The sequence below is a fragment of the Mustela nigripes genome, chromosome 2 (assembly GCF_022355385.1).
Source record: "Mustela nigripes isolate SB6536 chromosome 2, MUSNIG.SB6536, whole genome shotgun sequence".
NCBI classification, from domain to species: Eukaryota; Metazoa; Chordata; class Mammalia; order Carnivora; family Mustelidae; genus Mustela; species Mustela nigripes.
Window position 1 is genome coordinate 23,576,866 of NC_081558.1, and position 26,270 is coordinate 23,603,135.

At 43.8% G+C, this 26,270-nt stretch overlaps 1 protein-coding gene across 1 annotated transcript in view; it reads left to right on the forward strand.

Moving 5' to 3' along the window:
• The window catches only part of CACNA2D3 (calcium voltage-gated channel auxiliary subunit alpha2delta 3), an 858,873-nt gene that overhangs the window by 683,756 nt on the left and 148,847 nt on the right, over positions 1-26,270 (forward strand). Inside the window, exons 24-27 of the mRNA XM_059389977.1 lie at positions 1,913-2,006; positions 4,990-5,085; positions 10,421-10,542; positions 13,159-13,239. Of these exons, the coding sequence (XP_059245960.1) occupies positions 1,913-2,006; positions 4,990-5,085; positions 10,421-10,542; positions 13,159-13,239 (393 nt within the window). The remainder of the gene's footprint in view (positions 1-1,912; positions 2,007-4,989; positions 5,086-10,420; positions 10,543-13,158; positions 13,240-26,270) is intronic.

Genomic DNA, 26,270 nt, shown 5'->3' on the forward strand with positions numbered 1-26,270 from the left:
GTCTGGTCAAGGAGAGATTGGCCATCAGTGAGCCCAGCAGCTGTTCTTACCCCTACCCAGTACCACTTCCTCAGTGATGGGTGCAGTCCTTTATGGGTATTACCTCATGGAATCCCCACAGCAGCCCTGTGAGAGATGCAGCGAGGTTCATCTAGCTTCTAAACTACAGCTCTGTGGAATGGATTGACTTTTTGGCACAGGCTCCAGAAGAGAAAAGATCAGATGAACATCACATAAACCTCATTTTTCATTTTCTTAGACTGTCTGAATGGCATATTTAAAAAACAAAGGTACAGGGGTGCCTGGGTGGCTCAGTCTGTTAAGCATCTGCCTTAAGCTCAGGTCATGATCCCAGGGTGCTGGGCTCGAGCCCTGTGTCAGGCTCCCTGCTCAGCGGGAAGCCTGCTTCTCCCTCTCCCTCTGCTGCTCCCCCTGCTAGTGCTTGCCCTCTCTCTCTCCTTCTCTGTCAGATAAATAAATAAAATCTTTTTTAAAGCGTTTAATAAAAAATAAAAAATAAATAGAAAACAAAGGTATAGAGATAATATTAAAAATTTGCCTTTACCATTCAGCTTTATGAAATCTTAATATTTTGCCCTATTTCCTTTGGGTACTTTTATTTTTTTATTTTTTTGATATAATTTTTTATTTTTTATAAACATATATTTTTATCCCCAGGGGTACAGGTCTGTGAATCACCAGGTTTACACACTTCACAGCACTCACCAAAGTCCTTTGGGTACTTTTAAAGGAATGAAACATTACAGATAATATTAAAGCCCCCGAGTACAGTTCCATTTGCCTCCCAAAGAGAATCACCCCCACCCCGAACTGGTCTCTTACCTCCCACGGATCTATACTGTTACTTTCTCTCTATAGCTATCTCTAAACAGGATGTACCATTATTTTCATTATTTTGCATATTAACATTTATATATGGTATACTATTTGTATTACCTATGGTATAATATATGTATTGCTCTACAAGTTGTGTTTCACACATGGCATTTTGAGATTTATGTGCTGCTCATTTACCTCTGATGCATTTATTTGGATTACTCTCTCCTGTATCCCACTACAAAACACTATTTCAGTCTATCCATTGTCTTTCTGATGATGAGTTGTTTTCAGTGTTTGCTTTTACAGCAAAATGCCACTTCCTGTGGGACACCAGCCGAACGGAGGAAGTGATAATTAGTTGGCCCCTGGTCTGGACTCCTGATACCTCCCAGACTCCTTAGCATCGCCAGCAAGAGTCCTTTTGGATAGGGTCAGATACCCCACTTTAGATTGGGGTGGGGAAAAACCACAAAAACAAAACGTTTTATTTATTAGAGAGAGAGAGTGAGCAAGAGAGCACAAGCCAGGGAGAGAGGGAGAGGGAGAAGCAGGCTCCTCGCTGAGCAGGGAGCCCGATGCGGGGCTCGACCCGAGGACCGTGGGATCATGACCTGAGTTGAAGGCAGACATTCCGCTGAGTGAGCCACCCAGGTGTCCCAACAAGAACCTTCTAAATGGAAGGAATCACAAAATAGGAGTGTTTCATTATCACATCCCTTCCTCTTCTGACAAATGATGGGAGCAGGGCCCTGGAAGAACTGCAGATTATGACAGAGGACAGAAATGGAGACAAACAGAGCGAATTTCTAAGGCAAGCTAGTCTGCGGCGCGAACTACTGCGTCGATGAGACTATCCATTTACCGTCATCTCCCTCGAACGCTTTGGGGGCCCCTGTGGTGCTGGCCTATCAGGTGTCAGAACTGTTCCGTATTTTCAGCTGGTGGGAGGTAAATGCATTAAGTGGGAGAAAGCCGCCTGCAGTTCCTATGAAGTGAGCGAGGCGAGCCCCTCGTGTGCCCCCCGCGGGGACCCCAGCCACAGCCATCTTCTCAAGTCTGCCCCTCCCAACAGGTGATAAAGAATTGATACAAGAGGTCCTGTTCGATGCCGTGGTGAGCGCTCCCATTGAAGCCTATTGGACCAGTCTCGCCCTCAACAAATCTGAGTAAGTGTTTGCACGTGTCCCCCTTTCATGGTCATTTCCCCACAAGCCGTCCGAAATATGGTTATGGTTTAAAGAACTAAACTGTTTTAGGAACTTGGTGTTAAAGTGCTTTAATTTTCCCCAAAGCTCCAAACCACAAGAGCTCGAGCAGATTAGCGGCTCGGGCTTGGGTGGCAAGCTCCTGGGTTTGACATATAATTTGAGTTTTAGCGTTACATGAAATTTGGTGTGCTGAGGTGGGGGGGTGCTTCCCAGGGAGCAGGAGGCAGAAGGAGCACTTAGCTTCTTGCCTGCCGTGGCTCCTGCTGCTTCACAGTCTGGAGGGAACTTGGGATCGGGGTCAGGCTGGGTTGTAAGAAGGATGGGAAAGTAGGAGCTCTGATTCATGAGGGTGTCAAGATATAACCCTGTGGTTTTAGTGTTGAAGCGGAGGATGCGGGGAGAGGGGGCTGGGCAATGGTCATTGTTATCAAAGGCTTTTGGCTCCATTCCTTTCTTCACTTTCCCTTTTGTCAATTCTCTTCTATCGTATCTATCATTCATTCTGTTCTCATTCATTCATTCATGTTCATCCATTCATTCATTCACTCACTCATCAGAGACTGATTGAGTGTCTGTTTGCGAGCCAGGCACTGGACTAGATGTTGGTGAAATGGAGCTAATGCAATCAAACATAGTCCTTGCCATCGTGGTGTCTGTGGTGTGTAGTATGCCAGATTATTAAGAATTGTGATAACTACCTTGAAAGAAGTATAGGAACATATAGAGTATGACAAGGCCTAGAGTGGAGATGAAAGACAAAAAGGTTTTTCTGAGCCGAAACCAGTTCAAGGGTTGGGGAGCATTCTAAGGAAAATGGAGCAGCATGTGCAAAGGTCCTGAGGTACAATAGTATTTGACACATTTGAGGAATTTAAAGAAGGCCAACGGAACTAAAATATAGAAGGTAAACTGGAAGATGTAGGGAGATGAGGTCGTAGAGGGGCCAGATGTCTCAGGCCCTCGGGAGTCAGGTGAGGGATTCTGGATTCTATGCTATGAGTTTTGTAAAGTCATTGAATGGTTTTAAGAAAGACGTTTTAAGATTTTAAGAAGGATATGATCATTATTGCATCATTAAAGAATATCCCTCTATTGCTATGCGAAGAATAGAGTTTAGTGGTGTAAGAACAGTAATAAAATCTCCTAGAGCATTTCAAGGGATTTTCCACTTGGACCAAGGCAGGGGCACAAAGAGGAAAGATCTTCTTGTGGCATGCTTCAGAAATGAGACCCCCCACCCTGGCCCCCCCAACCCCGATTTGATGATGGTTCCATTTCCTAGGACAGGAGACAATGAAAGAAGACTAGGTTTGGGATATTCAGGCATGTCCAGAGCTCTCTTCTAGACATTGCAAGCTCAAACCTCCCAAGTGGAGATGTAAGACAGGCAGTTTACTCCGGGAGTCTGAAACCCCAAAGAGAGATTACCATTCTTATTATACTCGGAGGTGTCCTTGGACTGCTTACCTATGTGGTTCTTATTCCCTGGGTAGGTTGGGGAAGAATCAGAATCTTTCCTGCAATTGCATTCTCTGGTGGATGTGGAAATGTTTCTTTTAAGCTCTCATGAAACTAAGAATCCTGTGCAAAGATTGCTGATTCACTCCTAACACATGCTAAAGATTTCCAAAATGGTAGCTTACTTTGTAGTCCACATCTGTAACTGATTGGACAGCCTGGCTTTCCAATTTGGGTAGGCTGCAAACAGAAACAAATGCATAGTGTTGGTTTTTATTCACCCCTTAAACACTAAAAGGTAGTATTGGCCACTTTGACTCCCATCAAAGATCAAGAAACCAAATTATCTTATATTAAAGATGACATGGATAGTGCTTCGAGTGAAATTGCTACTAGCATTTAGGGAAGGGAGGCAAAGTCAAGAAACAGTATTCTCTCCATACTTTCATCGTAGAATGAAATTTTGTATGTATGGACAAGGACCATTTGCTTTTTTGTGAAAAAGCAAAAAAGTGGCGGGCATTGTGAACATCCTGAACTTGCTCAAACATACAGTTTGCCTTGAAAGTGGAAGAAAATATCTTCCACTTTTTTTTTTAAATTTTAAAATAAGTTTTCTTTGAGAAGGCCATTCTTAGGGGTCCTGTGCATGGTATCCTACAGGGCCATTTGAAGAAACCATATTTTTACTCATCTTTTTGGGGGTGGTGGTAAGACTAAGTCTATGCTCTGGTAGAAGGTATAAGATGGTGACCTGAAATGGTGTAGAATTCAGGTCCTAGACATTTCTAGGCTGTAGAACCTGCAGACTGGATTCCGTGGCTAAGTTGCTATGGTCACTAATGACGGGTTCCACTAATAAGATTCGGTTTATTCGGTCAATGCAAAAAGCTTCCTCTAAACATTTTCATCCTCTCCTTTAAGTTTTTCCCATTCCAGCCTACTGTCCTGAGGTTGCACCCAGAACCCTCAGATAGTGTGTTTATTTAGTCTGGGCATGCATTCTCTCATGGTGCTTTGGTGTTCTTGGGTTTTTGTTGTTGTTGTTGTTGTTTAAGATTTTACTTATTTATTTGACAGAGATCACAAGTAGGCAAAGAGGCAGGCAGAGGGAGAGAGGGAGAAGCAGACTCCCTGCTGAGCAGAGAGCCCGATGCAGGGCTCGATCCCAGAACCCCAGGGTCATGACCTGAGCCGAAGGCAGAGGCTTTAACCCCCTGAGCCACCCAGACGCCCCAAAGGAGCTCTTAGTTTTTGTGTAAGAATTACCACAGAACTTCTGTGGGGGGTGAGTTTGCCTTCTGTCCTTGGTGCATGTGCACATCTGTGTGGGTGTGTTTCTATAATTTCTTTTAAAAGTTCAGGTTTCAAAACTGCTATTTCATCCAACATTCCATGAGTCTTAAAATGCAAAAGCCATTATCTGCGCACTGTCTGGAAGCATGCCCTCTCCCCCAGCCCGTTGTCTGCTGCTGTGTTTCAGAAATTCTGACAAGGGCGTGGAGGTGGCCTTCCTCGGCACTCGGACCGGCCTCTCGAGGATCAACCTGTTCGTCGGGGCTGAGCAGCTCACCAATCAGTAAGTAGGAAGGCTCCTCCGCAGGGGCCCCGGGAGCCGCTGAAATGGGAAATTCAAAGGGATGCTTGTGTTTCTGGATTCCACTGTAGAAATAAAATTCAGGCCGCCCCGGGCCTGCTGACATTGTTCCCCCTCTGTTCTACCACGGGGGCCCGAGTGTGTGTGTTCACCTGCCTGTTGGCCTTTCCACAACCCTTTGTTCTACACGCTCGCTGGCTTCTGTCCACCGTCCTGGAGTCCTCTCCCGCGCTGGTGAGTCATTGCAGGATCTGGCGATGGTGGGGCGGCTGGGGCAGCAGCCAGGAGGAGGACTCCTGACGAACGGCTCCAGGGCATTCAGCTGCTTCGCGGTTCTGCGGAGGCATTCCTGCCTGTCCAAGAATCAGGATTTCAAGTCTGTTGTTTATTTGTTTGTGTATATGCTTTCATAAACCTCGGAGCCTCTGCGTGGGCCTGAGGGCCGCGGAGCCCCACACCCGGGAGTGGGCAGTCTGGTGGGACAGCGTTTCCTTGTGCTTCCAAAGAGACCCAGATGGACAGCGGGCTGGGCTTCCCCGAGTCCAGGACCCAGATGCCCTTGGAAACCACTGCTCAGCCTCTGTGTCTACATTGAACATCAGGGTCTTACCACTTCAAACTGGTGTTGGAGCGGAGCAGGAGGGAGCTTGGGAAGTCTTTTCTGACCCTATTAATGTTTCTCAGTTTCTTTGTGTTGTTTTGTTTCTCTGAAATAAGAGGCAGTTTTAGGCTAGGGACAAATCTAGTCCAAAATTCAGAAAGTTTGCCAAGTATGGATGGGAGGGTTCAGACATCGCCATAGGACCTCACACACCCTGACCTAGGGATACCTGGGGGTGAATAATGAAGCCACAGGCCAGCCACCGATCTTAAAGGGGCTGGCCCCATGGACACCTGAGCAGGAGGTGCTCCTGCCCCTGCAAGGCCTGTTCAGCAGTGCTCTTAGCCGAGACCCCGATTGCAACCACATGAGATTATAAACCAAGTCTGGTAAACAATGTATCAGTAGATCTGGAGATGGCTTGTGACCTGGCTTTCAATTCCTGCTCTTTCTTAGCATCTCAGATTTGTCATTTAGGAGGTTGGCTGCAGTCGTGACTCAATTTTTTCCAAGCCCTCTCTAGCCCTTTAGCTTTGCCCAATTGTTTTTCCAGAGGGCAAGTTCTTAGAAGGACTAGAAGTGTCGAGACACACATCACCTTCTCCTTTTGGGACCTAGAGAGACAGAAGGAAACACAGAAACTGACTTTCTCATGCTCAGGAGAAAGGCTGTTGTTTGTCTTGAGATTAAAAACAGACAAACCAGAAGAACCACCATCACAACAAAACAGAACACCTTGCTGGTCTGACCTGTAGATCACACTCAGGACTGTTGGTGGAGAGCACCTGGCTCGACCCACTGGTTTGCCCCTAAGAAATGGCAGTAGTGATCTCCCTGGGTTCTTGTGAGCATCAAAAAAACTATAGACGTAGAGCCATGTTGAGAAGCTAAAAATACCTGCAGGTACAGGTTAACTCTGCTCCCTGTGACATTACTACTATGACCCAGAGTGAGTAGTCATTGGATATCTGGATGGATGAGATCATTTTCCGTCTTCAAGAAACTGATACCATTGGTTCATATGCAGGCATCTTGTGGCATATTGTGCCTCTCTGTGTCCATATATATTTATAATAGAGGCACAATGGAATCCAGTTCTGTTGTCTTAGGGTCTCGTACCTATCTACCCCATTCAAGTAAATGACATTTTTTTTAAAATTTAGATTTATTTATTTGAGAGAGAGAGAGAGAGAGAGCCAGCATGGGGGAGGGGAGAGTGGGGCAGTGGGAGAGGGAGAGAGAATCGCAAGGGGACTCCCCACTGAGCGCAGAGCCCGACGCGGGGCTTGATCTCACAACCCTGAGCCAAAATCAAGAGTTGGACCCTTAACCAACTGTGCCACCCCAGTGGCAAATGGCATTCATGAAGACCCAACCAGAGCTCCTGAGCTCTGAGAATCCCGTATACTTGTGGGAGCCATTTTCAGTTCTAGCCTGTGTTCCGTAACTCTGATAGAATCGTGGTAAGTGTATTTTTTCTTCCCAACTTCTACATGAGGAAATGGGACTCAGAGACTCAACCTGTCTCACACACCACCACAAGAACCCCTAGTATCCAGAAGTAGGCTTTTCTCCTCCCCAGAGGAATCACTGCTTGGTACTTGTCAGGAACCCGCAAGGTTTCCTGGCAACCAGACCCTCTGCTGTTAACACCAAAGCCAATGGAGATGGAACAATGCAGACTCCCACTGGCCTCCCTGGGTGCAAGCAGGGGCTGGTCGTGGGCAGCAAGCACTGGGCCCTCATTATGCAGTGTTCTAAGCCTATCACCTCCTGTCCTCAAATGTGCCCATCAGTCTATTTTCCCACCTTCCGGGCCTGGAAAAGGGCTCCGTGTAGCACCGTTAACTGCTGAATGAGAAGCGTGTCTTCCTCCCCGCGGTTGTATGTATCCCGTCATTGAACAGGACCATCGCAAGTGAAAATGCATGGTGCGGTGTGGGAGGCGGCTGTCCCTTCTTCCCGGGGCTGGGCAGTAGAATCTCCTTCACACACCTGTCCAAGTCAGGTTTAGGAAGAATCTCATGTGTAAAGAAAAAAAAAAATGCAAAAGCTTACATTTCAGGGTTTGTGAGTCTTATGGCTTTTAGGATCAGAAAGCATTACCACTGAATGGATCCATGCCAGGGGGAGCTGGTCTATAACCTCAGTCCTGGGACTTCCCATGCCCCACAGTCAGAATAATTCAGGTCTGTGCACCATCTCAGCCCCGCTCACGACTCCACAAATGGTCTTCTGAATGACAGCAGAGAACCTTTACATGGGAACATGGCCATCCGGACGAGGAAATTTGAAAGAATTGAGAAATCCTGTTTAGAAAAGATGTCGCGGACCACTTTGAATACTTGAGGAGATCGTATCAGAATATGAGATTTGGGGCGCCTGGGTGGCTCAGTGGGCTAAGCCGCTGCCTTCGGCCCAGGTCATGATCTCAGGGTCCTGGGATTGAGTCCCGCATCGGGCTCTCTGCTCAGCAGGGAGCCTGCTTCCTCCTCTCCTCTCTTTGCCTGCCTCTTTGCTACTTGTGATCTCTCTCTGTCAAATAAATAAATAAATAATCTTAAAAAAAAAAAGAATATGAGATTTGACTTATCATGTGATCATTAAGCATACGATGAGTGTCTGATGAGTGCCAGGCCCTGGCAATGTCAAGAAAAATAAGGTCTCTATCCTTAGAGAGGAATTAGGACATTGTAGTGCAAGTTAAAACAAGGCATACGTCCATGCTAAGAACTTTAAGGGTGGCCTCCAATGGTATGGGTTTCTTCTGGGAGTGAGCTTTGCATCTTAGGAAAAGATCAAGGGACCACTCTTTGGCCATACCCTAAAACTACAGAAAGCTTTCCTGAATCAGAAGCCAATTCAAGTAGTTTCCAAGAACCAAATAATTGTAACTTAGCATATAAATTCAGCCATGCTGTAACAATGTAGAATAGTTGAGTATTTGTCTCCCTTGTCTGTGGGATCCAACTCCGCACTGCGAAATGCTAGATAGAAAGTAGTGCCATTTCTGATTTCATGAGTGGTCTCTTCCCTGCACACACACTGTCCCCTGATTGTTCTCCCTTCCTGCAAGCCCTCTGCGGACTGTGAGCTAGCCAGGCAGACCTTCCTCCCCTGAGTCCTACGGTATGTGTGTCTGGAGAGTAGGTCAGGGAGGAAGGAAGAGGGCAAAGATCTCTACACGGCCAACTCCTACCTCTGTTACACTTTTTCTAAGAAAAGTAAAAAATCTACTTAAGAGGTTGCTCTTCCCAAGGATATGTGATCACGTGTGAATTTTAAGGCAAGACAGAGCTTTCTGAATTCCTTTATCTTTGGATATGATTTCTGGAGGCTTTGATTGTTTGCTTGTTTTAGATGCTAAGATCGTCCATTCACTAGATATACTAGGAAAAATCATTTCCCCCGCTGGCAGTCTGATTGCTGGAGTTCTACAAGGCATTTGGGTAATTTGGGGTGCATGGTGTAAGGTTCCCTCTGCACTGGGAAAGGCAGGCTGGGGTTCTGGAAGCCTACACCATTTTTACCCAAAAAAAGGTGACTGGGACGCGTTGGCATCTGGCTTTTCCTCGTTGAGTGATGCCAGGATCCTCACCCCAACTCCTCCCCCTCCTCCTCCCCTTCCCTTCCCTTTCCTCTCTTCCAGTTTTATTGAGAAATAATTGGCAAACACAACTGTAAAACCTTCAGATGTACAGCATGATGGTTTGGGTTATGTATATGGTAAAATGATCACCCCAGTAGGTTGATTTAACATATCTCATGAAGATAAATTAACAAACAGGAGAAAAATCCCCCTGTGACGAGAACTCTTAGGATTTCGTCTCTTCACACCTTGACTGTGGGTCCTGCTGCCGTGTTAGCTGTAGTCTCCTTGTGTCATGAGAGCCTTAAGGACCCACCTGCATTATCCCTGGACGTTTGGACCTTCTCACCACCATCCTCTAATTCCCCTTGCCCCCACTGCCAGCCTCTGGTGACCACAACTCTGATCTCTTTTTCTGAGTTTGGGGGGGGGGGTATTGTTTGTTTGTTTGTTTGTGTTTCTTTGTGTTCCATTTCCACGTATAAGTGAGCTCATACAGGATTTGTCTTTGTGTGTCTGATTATTTCACGTCATACTTTCAAGTTCCATCCGTGTTGTTGCACATGGTAGAACTCTATCATTTTTTATGGCTGAGTAATATTCCATTGAGTGTATTTGTACCACCATTTCTCTTTCCATTCATCCATCAATGGACACTTAGACTGTTTCCCTATCTTGGCTGTTGTAAATTATGCTGCAGTAAGCAGCAAATATCATTTTGAGTAAGTGTTCTTGTTTCCTTTGCACATATTCCCAGCAACAGAATGGCTGGGTCCGACGGTAGTCTTATTTTTAAGTTTTTGAGGATCCTCCATACTATTCTCCACAGTAGCTGCTCCAGTTTCCATTCCCACCAACAGTGCACAAGGGTTCCCTTTTCTCTTGCCTTTGCCAACACTTGCTATCCCTTATTTTTTGATGACAGTGTCCGAACCGGTGGGAGGTGATATCTCACTGTGCTTTTGATTTACATTTCCCTAATGGCCAGTGGTGTTGAGCATCTTTTTGTGTATCTGTTGGCCACTGGTATGTCTTTTGGGGAAAATTGTTTATGCAGGTACATTGCTCATCTTTAAATTGGGTTATCTGTGGCTTTCTGATGTGTTCTTATTCCTTTCCATTTCAAGGGACTTCCTGAAAGCTGGAGACAAGGAGAACATTTTTAATGCAGACCATTTCCCTCTCTGGTACCGAAGAGCTGCTGAGCAAATTCCTGGGAGTTTCGTCTACTCCATCCCATTCAGCACAGGTGGGTGTCCTTGTTGGAGGTGGGGGTGTCTGTCTGTCTGGTCCTGCTGACCCAGGCATTGCATGCAGGGTGTAGGGGAGCTGTCTGAATGCTGGAGCGAGGCAAGTTCTGTCTTGACAGTGAATGCTGAATATTGGCCAAGCAGTGAACCATCGACCTGTCCCATAAGTATAACGACCCCAAGTAAAATGGAGCTTTTGCTTAACTAGAGTGTGCAAAAACTGTTTCAGGAAGTAGGACGGGTATTTTTTTACTGTGTGGAATTGGAGTACAGACATCTCAGTAGATTTTTTTTAATGTTGTTATGGCCCCACTTAGAGAAGATTCAAGGAGGCATAACATCCTTTGCCAGAACCTTCAGTGAGTCACACTACTTTGGAGGCCCACAATTCCCCCATCAGAAACTAAATTGATTCAGATCCACATGCAGAAGGGAAGGGTTAGAGATTGTGTGTGTGTGTAGCCTTGTGCTCTCCTGACAGAGGGTTACGACCAAGGAAAAGCACGTAGCCAGTGATTTTTCTAGTCCTGAGATTTTATAATATTAAAAAAAAAATTAAGGTTGCCTCCCTCCAAAAAAGAACTGAACACCATCTTATTTCAACCAGGTTGAGAAGCAAAACAAACTGAAAATAGTTTTTAATTGCCCTTGGCTTTTTCTTATCTCTCATAGCTGATACTTTTTGGTGCCCATTTTCTTTAAGACTCTGACTATGCTTTGTAGTTAACTTTGGAGGTGGATAAGACCTAATTCTATAAGCTTGGGTTGCTTTGGACTGTTCAAACTATACTTATGTTTTATCTTAGAGCCTCTCAACTTAGTCTTCTGCAAACATTCCTAAATCAACCCTAATGGGGGGTTCTCTAGTGCTTCGTGTCGAAGTCCGCTCCCTGATTCTTAATGTCGCTCATTTCCATGAATGAACACATCTTCAGAAAGAGCACTTTCAAAAAGTTTGCGGAAGACATGTTGACCAAAGTTCTCAAATAATTAGGTGAATAGACTCATTAGGAAGAGGGTCATTAATGAAGCTGGTCAAGGAAAGGCTAAATGTTACTGTAGAAATTCCCTGAGCAGGTGTAATTTTAGAAGCGATTATCTTGGATTCTTTCCAGGATCGAGATTCTTGGAGTCTACTCCTTTGTATCCACACCCACACACGTGTGTGTTCTCATAGACAAATGTCCAGGTGACTAAAGCTCTTTCTTTGTGTTTGTTTGTATGATGCTTTATTGTAAAAAATATCAACTGGGAGACAGTGAACTTTCTCATTCTGCTGCAAACCTATCCAGGTCTTCTTTTATCATGTAATGTCATGATGCTTTCTCTTTCTTGGTCTTCTAAGAAGAAAATAGAACTTGACTTGCTAGAATTGGGTTGGAATCATCAAGTTATCCTTTTTTCTCACAGGATGGGTTTTGCTCCAAGCTGGACAGGGAGAAGGAGCCTTGGGAAATCAGAGCTATGAGCAATCATCCCCTGTGTATATTTGCTTTGTTACTTTTCACCATTTTCCCTATAGAAACTTACATCTGAGTAAAACAAATTCTGGTTAATTGGGACTGGTGTAGAGTTGGTTTTCGGCAAGTGGGATTTTCATTGAACTTTCAATGAAATCCTATAATCAAGAGGACTTTTCCTTGTTCATGGTAAAGTTAAGGATGACTTACCTTAGGAGATTTCATTCTTCCTTTGGATTTGGAGAGGATGCTAAACATTAAGTTCAAGTGTTGTGGTGGGGCTCTTCCTCATTTTTTAAAGAGATTTTCTACTGTGTCTTGATTACCTGTATGCACTGGAAAAGAAACTAGTCTTTATTACTACTTAGACTTGAGCCAGGAGAAAATTCTCAATTGCTTTGGTCATAAGTATATTCAGATTCAGGTCTGCCTTCTCCCTGTTTCCCAATTCAACTGGATCCCATTCCTCAAAACCTTTTATAAGGCAAGCATTGTACTAACAATGATTAACCCAGAAGGTTTGAGATTTCTGCTCAGTGTCTTTTAATTTATGGGTATTAGCATCATTGTTAGTAAATGAAAATCTCTTAGTAGTAATGCCATATTATTACCACATTAATAAAAGTTGGAAACGGGGATGCCATTCTGAGTCTATCTCTGATTGGAATGGGTTTTGCTAAGAAAAAAAAACTGAGCTTGAAATTAGAATTTTATAAGTCAGTAAAGTCATAACCAACAAATGAGAGCTGAAGTTCCCGACGCGTGGAACCATTTCAAAACCTTATCTCATGGAGCCCTCCACGGCTGTATTCAGAGAAGCAGTGTAAATATGTCACTGACAAGAGTAAACACTGTAATTAGGAACCACAAATCATAAAAAGATGTGTTCCCTCCAAGGGTGAGTAATAATTTTGATGTAAAGAGGCTGGACATCCCCACCCACTGCAGTGGTCAGAACTCGGTACACCAATTCCCCTAACTGAAAAGACTGTCTCCGCAGCACCTGTGGCCTCACAGAGTTGGTCTACTCTGGGTTCTGGGAACCAAGCACCAGTACCCTCTGCTGAGTTGGTGACCATAGGCCAATAGGATTATCCTCTTAACCTGTGCACGCGACTCTCTCTTGTTTTGTCGTGATGGTTTCTCTTCTTTCAGGAATCGTCAACAAAAGCAACGTGGTGACAGCGAGTACCTCCATCCAGCTCCTGGATGAACGGAAATCTCCTGTGGTGGCAGGTAAAGGATGGATTTTAGTCAATTAATTTAATAAGCATGGCCTCCATTCAATCTGGCCAATCAACTGCTTCTACACGGTGTGTCCATTCTTCACAGAGTAAGTTTTGAAAGGAAACAAAAATGAAAAATTATTTCTTTCTTAGCTTGGTGTCATCATTACAACTCCAGGTTCTGACAGCTGACTGTGTTGGATGGAACCACGGGAATCTTTCCCAGCACCCTTCCCCTTCAACTCTGAGCCAGTAAGAAACTGTTGGTACACACAGAGGAGAATTTCTTGGACGTAGGCAGCATGCTCGTTTAAAGTAAGCTCCAGAGCTGAAATGTGCCTTCTGTGGAGAGCCCGAGATTTTCACCCCTCTCCTCCTGCTAAGGAATTGGAGTTAGATGTATATTCAAGCGCCAGGTTTGGGACCAGGAGAAAGCTGAAATGTTTCATGAGGTAGTCTTGAGTTGTCAAAGAAATCCTGTCTCTGGCTTTTGCCATCTCTTTCACTCTCAAGGGTGGCAGTAGATGTCTGTGGTGGCTGGGGCTTTCGTTGCTGACCTTTTGGCCTGACCAAAAGTCGGACCTAGGGTCTGACTGACTGACCTAGGGTCTGAAACTGCCCCCAAGTGTTCCTTGGAGGACAGCTGATGACAAAAATGGAGTCTGTAAGTTTGTCCGGCGCATCGTCTATTTCTGACATTGGTGGAGCCATTGGTTGGTGGACGGGATGGGCAAGACCCTCCAAGCACCATCGTGATGCTGGTTCGATTTACTAAAGGGAGTTGTTCCATTTCTGGGAAGCCTCCCTGAATGAGCTGTACTGTAGGGGGACATTGAACATCAGATATTGTGTCTTTGCACACTGTGAATATTTGTGGGAAGGACTACGAATGGAGCAGACATGTTTGAAGTGGTTGTTCTCTGGCTGGGAAACACTGGGCTCTTTTCCCCACTTTATTTCTGACTTAGCCTACGCATCCTAATTGTATTAGTAGGGATTGAAAGAGCTGGGGGCAGTTGCCCTGGGTATTCCTGGCTTGTTGGATAGGGGAAGGAAGACGGTCTTACGTATCTGACTTGTATAGCCTCTTGAACTAGACAGACCTGTAACTAATCAGCCAGGAGGTAAGGACTCTGGGGATTCACGGCAGCTGTCTTCAGATTTTGTCACCTAGCATCTCCTTGAAGAAGAAAGTAGGAGATGGGGTCATCGAACTCAGTAGGGTTTACTTTTGCTCAAAGGAGGTGAGCCTTGCTTACCCCTAGGGTGACCCTTCCAGCTCGTTCTGGAGGCTTGTTATCTCCTTGGATTGGGGCCACTCCCGCAGCAGCTGTCAAAGACATGGTCTGACCAAAGTGACTATGCGTCTGTTTGGAATTTACTGAAAACATTTTCGTTAGATTTCTGATTCAGTCATCGTGAAGAATGTTCTGTGTGGGCCGTAAGATCACCGTGCCCAGCCCAGCCACCCCAGTCCAGGCTGGCAAACCCAGCTCAAATGTTTCCAAACACCTATTATTTCATAAATGTCTGGCTGAGTATGGGTGAAATGGGAACTCGGCCTGGTACTGTGCATGTAGTGTGGAGGAGAACATGAGTTTTCCAGATGGTTTGCTGATCTAAACTGGTCTACTGTGGAGTGATATGGCTGCCCAGAGACCACAGGCAGGTCCTGAGACATGCTTTGGCCAACCGTGAGTGGGTGGAAGAGAGATCCTGCTGTTTACTGCTACTCAGTGTGCATCAGCCGGTCCCCATCTTCAGAAGATAATTATAGAGCAAGACAAAGAAGCAAGGTTACCCAAGGAACTGTGTTTAATACTTAGCTTTCAAAACTGGTGGTGATTAACCTTCTTTTGAAGAGTATGTTTGGTAGACGTAAGTAAAACAGATTTGATCGGTCTGCTCTTGAAGGCCGCTGGGGATGCGGCACCATGAAGGCAATGACCTGAGGAGGACCCTTCCGTCTCCAAGAGCAGAGTGGCCTCTCCAGCTCTCCCCGCAGATGCTGTTGACTCTGACTCACCCATCATGTCACTGTGTGATTAGGTTCAGTAACTTTCTTCTGTGTATTTTCCTCAAGTTAAGTAGACATTGTTTACTCCTCTAAAATAAAAAAAAAAAGGTCATTTTAATTGGGGAAGAAGCCTTGTTTTGGCAAGGGAAGCTGAATATGTGAGCAGGCTTGCCCCCACCAGTGTGCCTCCCACAGCAGAGGGAAAATAGCCAACTGGCAGTAATTTGGGGTTTCAATGAAATCCTTGTGTTAAATCGAAATGTCTCTGGAAGGAAAGGTGTACAACTTTGCAAACAGGTATCAAGGATGACTTTGAAAGGCCTGTGCTTCTCTCAGGCCTGATCTGGCATTCTCGTGTTCATTGGCTCTGTGTGTGTGTGTTTGGGACTGAAAGAGTTGCTTGTTTTGTTTTGTTTCTGCTTTATTCTTTTTTTTCCTTTCTTTCTCTCGTTTTTTCTTGTTGTCTTTTTTTTAAACAAAAACATGTAGATACTCATCTGTCAATGACATCTTTGAAGAAAGGGCAGTCCAACTGGGCAGGATGCCATCTGTGCGTCAGCCTTTGGTGCATAAATGGGCCCCATCCATCTTCTTGGCCGAGGACGTTGCTTGCAGTCCTTCTCTTGAGGGACCTGCCAGCTTTCCAGCTGCCACTAGTGTGCTGGATTTTCTTAATGGCTTTCCCACTGCAATGGAAGAGGTGGTAGGACTTTCTCTTTGGCCTACCAAATCTCTCCAGAACCCTGGAACTTTCTGTGAGTGCCAGGCCCCTCATTCATTTTTATGTTGTTACTAGGAACACAAACTTCAGACTATAAAGTCCACATAGGTTTGTCTCTCCCTCTGTCACCAGCTAAATGTGTGGTCTGGGGTCTCTGAAGGTCTATCTAAAATAAGATCAGGATCATTGCCTCCCTCACCTTACTCTGGCTTGATTTGGGGATAAAATGAAAAAAAAAAATTAGAATATGAAAAAGTACAAAAATGCTAGGATTTGGCGTGACCTATTTTTATCTTCAAGTAGGCAGCATATTCATTGACTCATTTATCACTATTTCCCGATCCCCTTCTTTTACCAGGAGCTCTAGATATACTCAAGTTCAAGAACCAGGCTCCACAATGCCATTCCCTTCCTCCCCTAGAGACCTGTAAAATAGCAGTTATTTTTAAAGCCATGTCCACAAAGGGCAGGTGAATAGAAAAGCTGGACAATTATCCAGAAGGTCGCAGAAGTCAAAGACTTCGCTCTTTTCCTCTCCCGTCACTCAAAACAGAACCCTATAGAGTGCCCGAGGCACGGTGGTGTGATCTTCAATAAGAATTTTATAAAATGAATTGAACTTGTAGAAACCTGTTCTGCCCTCACTTAGTTATTATGGACTTGAGTTCCATAAGTCATGTAGATCATGTGTTAATTCTCTACCATGCTCTTAATGGGGAGACTGGGCCCTATGGACCAAAGACTGCTTCTACCACGAGAGGACAGAAATGACATGGAGAGAAAAAGAGATGCACAGAGGGAAGACCTGAGTCCCCAGGGAAGGTGGAACTGTGCGGGGAACTTCTCCCCTCCTTGGATCATTTGTCCACCCCCCACCCCCCGTTCTCCTTCTGGACTCACTCTGACAAATACACAATACAGCATCTCGGTTTTCCCTAATGAAGTTCAGATTTCAGGATTTTTTAAATAACAGATAATAAATTTCGATTTTTTTTGCATTTGCTTTACAATGTAAATTTTAGCATATCAGAATCTAGAACCTCTTCTACAAGTGTTCCAGGTGGATTTCTTAAGTAAAATTTAAAAACTCTCCAAAGGCAAGGGCACTCGCGATTATCTTTGTATTCCCAGTACTAAGCACAAAGATTGATATGTGACAAAATTGTCAAAGATTGTGGCAGAATAAATAACTCACAGGAGATGGGCTTCATTTTCTTCTGTCCTGTGTAGGTACGTAAGTGCGAATTGTACTGTCCAGACAAGGGGAACACAGTATTTGACAAAAACTCTAAGAGGCACAGTCAGCAGCTACAACTCCAATCCATGCCCTAGTAATCGGACACAGACCACTATGGATATTTTAAGGAATAGAAGAACTGTATAGTGCCCTAACCTAATGGCAGCTGTGCTGGCCCAGTAGTTATCTCTGCATCAGTAAATGTCTTTTCTGAGGTCTGAGTGTTGAAGGGATGCTTAGGATAGCTAATCTCATCAGCAGTGAAAAAAAAAAAAAAAAGAAAAAAGCCTATGAGAGACCCTAGAGAGACCCTAGAGGCATTGTTTTCCTACAGAAGCAATTTTTTTTTAAGATTTTATTTATTTATTGAGAGAGAGACAGTGAAAGAGAGCATGAGCGAGGAGAAGGTCAGAGAGAGAAGCAGACTCCCCATGGAGCTGGGAGCCCGATGTGGGACTCGATCCCGGGACTCCGGGATCATGACCTGAGCCGAAGGCAGTCGTCCAACCAACTGAGCCACCCAGGCGTCCCGGGAAGCAATTTTTTTTGAAGCAGATTTTTTTGAGATGTGATTTACACACCAAAAATTCACCTATTTAAAGTGTAAAATTCAATTATTTTTTGTAAATTTGGGGGAGCTCTGATATGCCAGTCTGTTTCTTCAAAAGAAACATGCTAAAAAATAAAAAGAAACATAAAAATATAAAAAAATATATAAAAAATATTTAAAAAAATAAAAAGAAAGACATTAAATCCATTCATTGGGGGGAATTTGAAAATGGGGTGATGTGGCCTCATTTGCATAATTCTAGGCAGTTCAGTGAAGGGGAATGCTTGATGTTAGGACAGATCTCACTTTAACCAGCTAATTAGGGAACAGATGAACACTGTGGGCCACTAGCTATTGTCAGGTATGTGATATTTAAACTGAGTCTACTGCTTAATATGAACCTTTCATTAGAAATGGGTGAATAATGGTTGGCAAGATGTTGTAGGCAAGTCATCAGATTAATAATATTCCTTTGGTGGCATTTCACGTATTTGGGGCATACTAGCTAACTAGTATGGCAGGAATTACTGCATACTTGTTAATCTGCGTGGCTAAGCTTCTAGTTTGTCAGATCTGAGCAATAGGAGTATTTCATCTTGGCAAAAATGAATACTTACTCATTAAACCAGTAGTTCTCCACCAGGGGCAATTCCATCCCACCCAGGGGACATTTGGTAGCCCGGGGCAACATTTTTGTTCCAACTGGGTAAGAGGGGATGCTACTGGCATCTAGTGGCTAGACGTCGGGGATTCTGTTAAACATCCTATAAGACACAGGACAGACCCTGAAAACATGAAGAATTATCTGGCCCAAAATGTCAGTAGGGGAGAAATTGAGAAAACGATAGGCAAACTCCAACTTTTAGCACTTTCAAATTCAAATTCAAATTCAAGGAGTTAGCTCAGTGGGTTAAAGCCTCTGCATTCAGCTCAGGTCATTATCTCAGGGTTTTGGGATGGAGCCCCATATTGGGCTCTCTGCTCAGCAGGGAGCCTGCTGCCCCCTACCCCCCGCCCCCAAGTCTGCCTCTGCCTACTTGTGATCTTTGTCTGTCAAATAAACAAATAAAATCTTTAAAAAAAAAAAATTCAGATTCAAAATGTTTTCCCTTATAGGCCCATTTATAAAAAAAAAAAAATCTTGTTCCATTTCTTCATTCTGTAATTAAATCTTTCAATACATGTAAATCTAGCACGTACTGTGGACCTAGTGCTGGGGACATAGCTGGGAACAAGCACCCTCGAGGTCATTGCCGAGTGTCTGGAGGGTTGTTGGCTGATACACTAGCAGGGCGCTGTTGGCATGGCGTCGCACCTGGAGGCTGGGGTGACAGCTGCCCAGCGAAGAATCCTCCCACTCAAAGGCCACAGCACTCCCCGAAAACACTGAGAAAGACCCAGCTGCTGCCAATGGAGAGCTCCGTTTGTGCGGGATGCACAGAAACAGACACGTATTGCCCGGATGGGAGAAATGGGAGGAGGGGGGCGAGAAGAAGGGCCTCAGAGTGGTAAATACTTTAAAAAATTGACCGTGTTAGGGCGTCTAATGGCTCAACCAGTGAAGCTTCTGCCTTCAGCTCCAATCATGATCTCGGAGTGGTGGGATGGAGTCCTCCATCAGGCTCCCTGCTCAGCAGGGGAGTCCGCTTCGCCCTCAGGCCCGCCCCCCTACGCATGCGCGCTCGCTCTCTCTCTCTCTCTCTCTCTCTCTCGCACGCGCAAATGAGTAAGTAAATTTTTAAAATCTTAAAGAAGAAAACAGATAAGGGTAAAGAGAGGAGGTGATGCTGGCTGTGGCAAAGGCAGAGATGCGTGCTCTACTTCACCCATGTCTGTTTGGCTGTGTGGTGGAGCTGTGCCTCTCCAGCCTGGGAAGGTTGGGGCAGGTCAGGGAAGGCCTGACCTGAGCAGCGCGTTGCAGGGGGTGAGATGCAGCCCCCATGCCCAGATCCGTGGGAAGGGCATTCCAGGCAGACGGAACCACTTCAAGAATCTTGAGTGAGATCTCTCCTGCATGTTGTAGCCACGTTCCAGGTGGGTGCTGTGAGACACAGATGAGCATCTCAGGTGTCAGGGGTATTTAGTGCGATCTTGAAGCAGGACCAACAGGCAGGTTGGCAGATGACCCAGGGAGAGGTGGGGCACCCAAGGCAGGTCTGTGTTCTAAATGTCAGCTACGAGGTGAGGCTTTTTATGTGTTTGGTATTTGGTTTTCTGCTTTTTTTTTTTTTAAGCTGACAAATAGCAACAATGCAAGAGCACAAAGAGGTCTAAGCCAGTATGACTGACAATAGCAAACATCACAGAAATGGGTTAATGGTGGGGCTGCCAATTGTGCTGTATTTCAAGTCGCCACATAGAACAGCTGCTCCGCATACCACCGTAGGCAGGGAGGGGGGGCACGGTAAGGATTCCTGTTCCAGGAATAAAAATAGCCCAGAGTTTTGAGAAACCGGATCCCGGTGTGCTAACTCCCCAGGATACTCACTGCCAGGAGTCGCTGTCCTTTTATAAACCTTATCAAAAGCTCCAGCGTATCCTCCACCCAAAAATCAGTGGCAGAATTTTCAGATAACAAGTCCTCATGCCCGGCTTGTGCATTCTGAATCAGCAAGTTGAGACTCCTCTCTTCGAGGTCAGGGTGTGAGTTGGGCATTAAAGCCAACGTGAACTAAGGCTTTGGAAGTGAGCCCAGGGCCTTTTCACCTCTCTTATAAAATGAGGTTGATGGGGGCTTCAGTTGGGTTTCTAAAGCAACCTCGTTTTTGAAGAGGGAGATTAGTTTTATCATCACAGACAAGGGCAGAGATTTACCAATAATGGGGAATAACTTACACCCAGGTTCTATCTGGTTTTAGGGAACCCTGTCAAGGGGATTCCTGTCAAGAGAAATAAATTTGCTATAAATATAGATAAAGGGCTTGACCATGAGTAGCAGCTAAATTATCATTGCGGTTGCTTCTGTTGTACTGCTGGCTACACCCACCACTACTCACTCGCCCGTACTTAACAGCCACGTGCTGTTCTCTGTGAAAACTTGCACAGGAAATTCCATTCCATTATCTTGACATGTTTCACAAAACTTTGAGACATGCATTTTCAGGTACCTGTGCCTCAGAGCAGAGGATGGCCAACTATAGCCCATGGGACCACATCTGGGCTGCAGCCAATTTTGCTTTGTTTTTTTATAGTTTTATTGAGATATATTTCCCACTATAAAATTCACCCATGTAAAGGATACAATTTATTGGACTTTAGTGTATTCACAGAGTTGTGCAACCATCACCACAATCTAATTTTAGAACAATTTCAGGGTGCCTGGAGTGCTCAGTTGGTTAAGCCTCCGACGCTTGGTTTCAGCTCAGGTTATGATCTCACCATTGGGAGATGGACCCTTGCATTGGGCTCCATCGTCAGTGCAGAGCCTGCCTCTCTCTCCCTCTCCCTCTGCTTCAACCCCTGCTGTGCTGTCTCTGTTTCTCAAATAAATAAATAAAATAAATTTAGAATAATTTCAACATTCCAGAAAGAACCCCTTGTACATAGACACTCTCATTCTTGATATCCTATTTCCTATCCCAGCCACAGGATACCACAAATTTACTTTCTGTCTTTATGGATTTGCCTATTTTGGACTTCGCAGATATAGGGAAACACACAGACCATGGCCTTGTGTGATTAGCTTCTTTCACTTAGCTTAATGCTTTCAAGGTCAGTCCATATTATAGTATATGTCAATACTTTGTTTCTTTACTGCCAAATGGTATTCCATCATGTGTACATACACCATTTTGTTTATCCATTCACCAGCTGATGGACATTTGGGTTCCCGTTTTTTAGCTATTATTACCAATGTTGATATGAACATTCATTTGCATGCTTTTGCGTTGCTATCTATTTCCATTTCTCTTGGGTAGTAGACACCGAAGAGTGGCATTTTGATGTCATGTGGTAACTCTGTATTTGATATTTTCTAGAACTACCAAGCTGTTTTCCAAAGTGGCTACATCATCTTACAGTCCCATCAGCAATGTATAAGGGTTCCAATTTTTCCACACCTTCAGCAGTACTTGCTGCTGTCTTCTTGATTTTAGCCATCCTAGTGGGTATGAAGTGATTTGCATTTCCCTAATAACTAGGAAAGTCCACACCACTTCTGCTTTGATGAAAATATGCCATAATCTATTTAAAAAAACAAAACAAAACATAAAACACTAATTTGTTGACTCACTTATTTCACCATCTTTTTATCTTATCAAAATGAAGTGGATATTTAAATCAGAGGCTATGTAAATAAATGTTGAAGACAGAGATTCATGTTATCAGAAGGTGCCTATCTGTTGTGCCTAATGTTTTTGTATATGCGGTTACACAGAAATCCCAATCAAAGATCCCAAGCCTTCTAAAAATATATGCTTTCGTTGTCAGTCAAGATAGTGATTTACTTAATCTTTGCTCTGGTTTATAAACCTCTGAACAGTGTAATCAGCATAATGCTTGGTAGAGCATTGGAAGTGCCCTCACATGCTTTGGTGGAAAACAGTTTATGGGATTGTTTTTTTCCCAGCATGGCTCATGAGAGATTTGGGGATTTATTTAGAGGCCTTTATCCAGGCAAATCTCCTAGTGACCTTGTTGGGATCTTGATCTTGTTTAAGACTAGAATATATGTGACTCATGCGAAGTGATGTGCCCACAGAGGATAAATGAGCTGATGTGAAACTCCCCTCCCCGGAAGAGAGGGACAGGCATCAGCAGAGTCCTCAGCGGGAGTATAAATACTCTGACAGTCAGTCTGAGAATTCTCCTATTCATGAAAAATGCTTTGGCCAGTTGATGGTGGGCAAGGGACAGTGCTGGTCAAAGACTTGGCATTCCCATGGCCTCCCAACGTCTGTGCCCACCTTGAGCTCCTGGGTTCTATTCTGGATAAAAAGTTCTGCATGAGACCAGCTTGTCATTCCTACTTCGAGACCAAATTATATGTGAACAGGCTGAGGCAGATGGGAGTATACGATGGTCTTTAAACAACAACAACAACAAAAAAAAAAAAAAAGAAAAAAAGAAAGAAAGAAAGAAAAGAAATTTTGGAATGAATCTGTAGTTTATGGTCCTTCCTTATGCTTTTGATCCACTAACTTACTCCTACCAACTCCCAGATTTGTACTGATACAGTCAGGATTTAAAGCCAAAATTATTTTGTTATTGAATTATTTGCCTCATGCATTTCTTGCTCTGTTGTCCTATAGGATCATCCCACACCCCCCACCCCGACCCCATATTCTCTCCAGAACCCACCCCAGACAGGTTTCATCCACCGTGAAGTGCTTCTCTTTGATGCTACCTAGAACTTCTACATTATGGAATCCAAACTGCAAATATTCATTATCTCCCAGTTTCTGTGAGTCAGGGATCTGGGTCAAGTTTAGATAAGTCCTCAGATTCAGGGTCCCTCACAAAGGCTACAGTCCAAGTACTGTGCCAGGGTCTCTCATGGGGCTGCAGTGAAAATGTTGTCGGAGCTGTGGTCTCATCTGAAGGCTCAACAAACAGAGGAAATGCTTCCACTTTCACTCCTGAGAGGCAGAGCAGCAGTCAGTCCTCACGGGTTGTTGGTCAGCAGCCTCCCTTACTTCCTTGCCATGTGGCTGTCTCCACAGGTCAACTCACAATGCACAGGGTCCTACATCATTCGACTTCTCATTACCCTGTAACCTCAGCTCTTTCTACTTCCGCCTTTACTCACTCAGCCACACTGCCCTTTTTTGTTCTTCAAGCGCATTAAACTTCTATGTCAGGGCCTTTGCACCTGATGTGCCTTCTCCCTGGGACAGTTTTCCTCTAGATACCTTCACCACTGACTCCATCTTTTCCTTCAAGATTCTGCTCAACTGTTTAATGAGAGGGATTTCCTGATCACCACGTATCAAGTAGAAACTCTTCTTCTCCCATTGTCTCCAGTACTCTGTGCCCCATACACCTGCTTTTCCACCACCTGATATGTATTTTATATGTCTTTATCTTCTCCTTCTGTGAGATGTTAGGTTCCATGGAGCATATACTTTATATTTGTTATTATCTGCTTCATCTCTGATAGTTAGAAAATTGACTGGCATGCAGAAGGTGCTTAGCATGTGTCAAATTATTGACTTTGCATTGTTTTGTAATCATATTAGCTAAATCACTCAGACTTAACTCTGACTTTAACTGATTTTAGTGCTTATCGCTGGCACTTGAATGGCATGTCTCCCACGTTTTTAAGATCTTCTTGCTCTCCTTCTCATCCTCCCCTTTCCTCTTGCTTTTCATAATTTGTCCTTCAATCAATTAAAGTAGCTCTTGAGTCATTTTTCTTCAAAAGCCATGTGTAGGTGGCACGCTCCCTGAACCATTATGTATTTGAGAACTGCAATCTTAGTTTTGTTCCTTGTTAAGTTTCATTTTTTATTTGTTTGGTTGCTTTCTGGATTCCAGAATTTTTAATTTGTACCTTAAAACTTGAAAATTTTTACCAGGATCTATTTATTTTGTTTATATGTTTTTTTTTCTAATATACACTGATTGAGACTTTCATGTACCAAGCACTAAGCTAGATTAACTTATAAGATTTTTTTTTCATTAATCTCTCTTATAGGAAGCTTTTCTTTATCTATATAATTGGAGTTTTTCTTTAGCTCAGAAAAGATACCTCCTCAGACTTTCTTTCCTTCTTTGATAAATTCTAATCTATTTATCAGGAAAACTAATTATCCATATGTTAGTGCTTCACATTTGCTCCTTCATTTCTATCATCATCTATTGCTTTCAGCTCGGTTTCTTTCTTCCCATATTCCTGGAGTTAATATTCTCTATTAGGTATTCTGTATCACTGATTCAATATGTTGCAATGGTTCCTTTGTACCTCTGATGGTGGCCGTGGTCTATTTTATTCATTTACTACTTAGTTATGTATTTATTTTTATTTATTATTTACTATTATTCATCATTTTTTAATTATTCATTAGTATTTTATGATTGTTTGCAATTATTTACCCCCTTTTTCTTATAAAGGGACCTAATATCCTTGCCCATTGCCATGTCAATCACTGTGCCTTCCTATTGGAGCTGTATGCTTCTGTGCTTCCTTAACTCTGAACTTAGCCAGATGCTTGTTGTTGCCAATGGAATGTGAGTGGGTATAATGACACCAAATCTAATCAGAAACTTAAAAATTTTACTGGGGTATGTTTTTAAAATAGATATTTCATGCTTCTTCTGCATCTTGTGGGCAGTGCTGCCTTTGTTCTCTCTCTCTCTCTCTTTTAATATCTTTTAGGAGGGTCTATTTAGGTTTCTTTCTTAATTTTCACCACCATTACAATGTGGGATGGTTGCCACTGAACAAGATGAATGACTTCCCCGTAAGTGTCCCTTATCGTTGACTTCAGATTACTCCTTGGAGGCTAAAATAGAAAACTATCTTGATATGCACAGCCTCTAAACAAACATCCAGTGTCTAAATGTCTTCCATCTAGAGTGGCATTGCAGGATGGGTAAGAGATCCCATGTGATCTGACTACTCAGGTGAACCAAAGTTATCTGTTGTTTTCATTCCTTGTAAGAAACAGTAGATAAAAACTGTAGCCTCTAAACTATGCTTATCTTACTGTCCTCCCTTGCTTGTATCATCCTATTATATGCTATTATTATTGAGATTCTTCCTCTCTCATGGAGGAATACAGCAAGATCTTCATGGCAGATATTGTAGGAGTTAAATGTCCGCAGACTTCTTCCATGAGAGGAAATGGTTTCCCTCTGGTTTGTGAGTCCCCTGTCTCAGAGGAAAGACTCCAGAGTAAGACTGGGTGGTGTAGACTTTCTTCCTTTGCATTCCTCTCATCTATCTCATGGTCATATCTCTTCTTTGGCTAGTGGGCATCCCTCCTGGAGACTTGGATATATGAGCAGCATTCCCAATTTCTAGACCCTCATAACTTTTTTTCTTCTTTGTATTCATGAGAAACGCTACTTAATAGGCAGTACTCAATTTCATCATTTTCTCAAGTAGCTGCAGGAGAGTACAGCTGAATTTCTACTCTTCCCATTCTAAGAACATCTTTACCAGCTCAGTAGGGTCATGAGTGATATAAGAACCTTCATTTTTCTTGGCTTTTCATCTGGTTTCCTGTGTCTTCGTGAGACCAGAGTCCTGACAGTGACACACTGGCTGGTGGTTGGGTTTCTTTTCTCTGCCATATTTTAGGGTAGGTGTTGGCAGTGCTAGGAAAGGATCCCAACTCTGACTTCTTCAAACCTGTCACATCCCATAAAGTGTTATTGGGTGTTGGCCTTAGAAAGACCCACATCCAAATTCCTACTCCACTACTTACTAGTGTCACAACCTTGAACACATAACCCAAATCCAGTGATTGTCTTTCTTCTGTAATGTAGCCATGAAATACCTACATGATTTGGTTAATACGAGGCTTAGAAAAAATGAAAATATTACACTTGGGGAAATACTGGCACAAAATTGG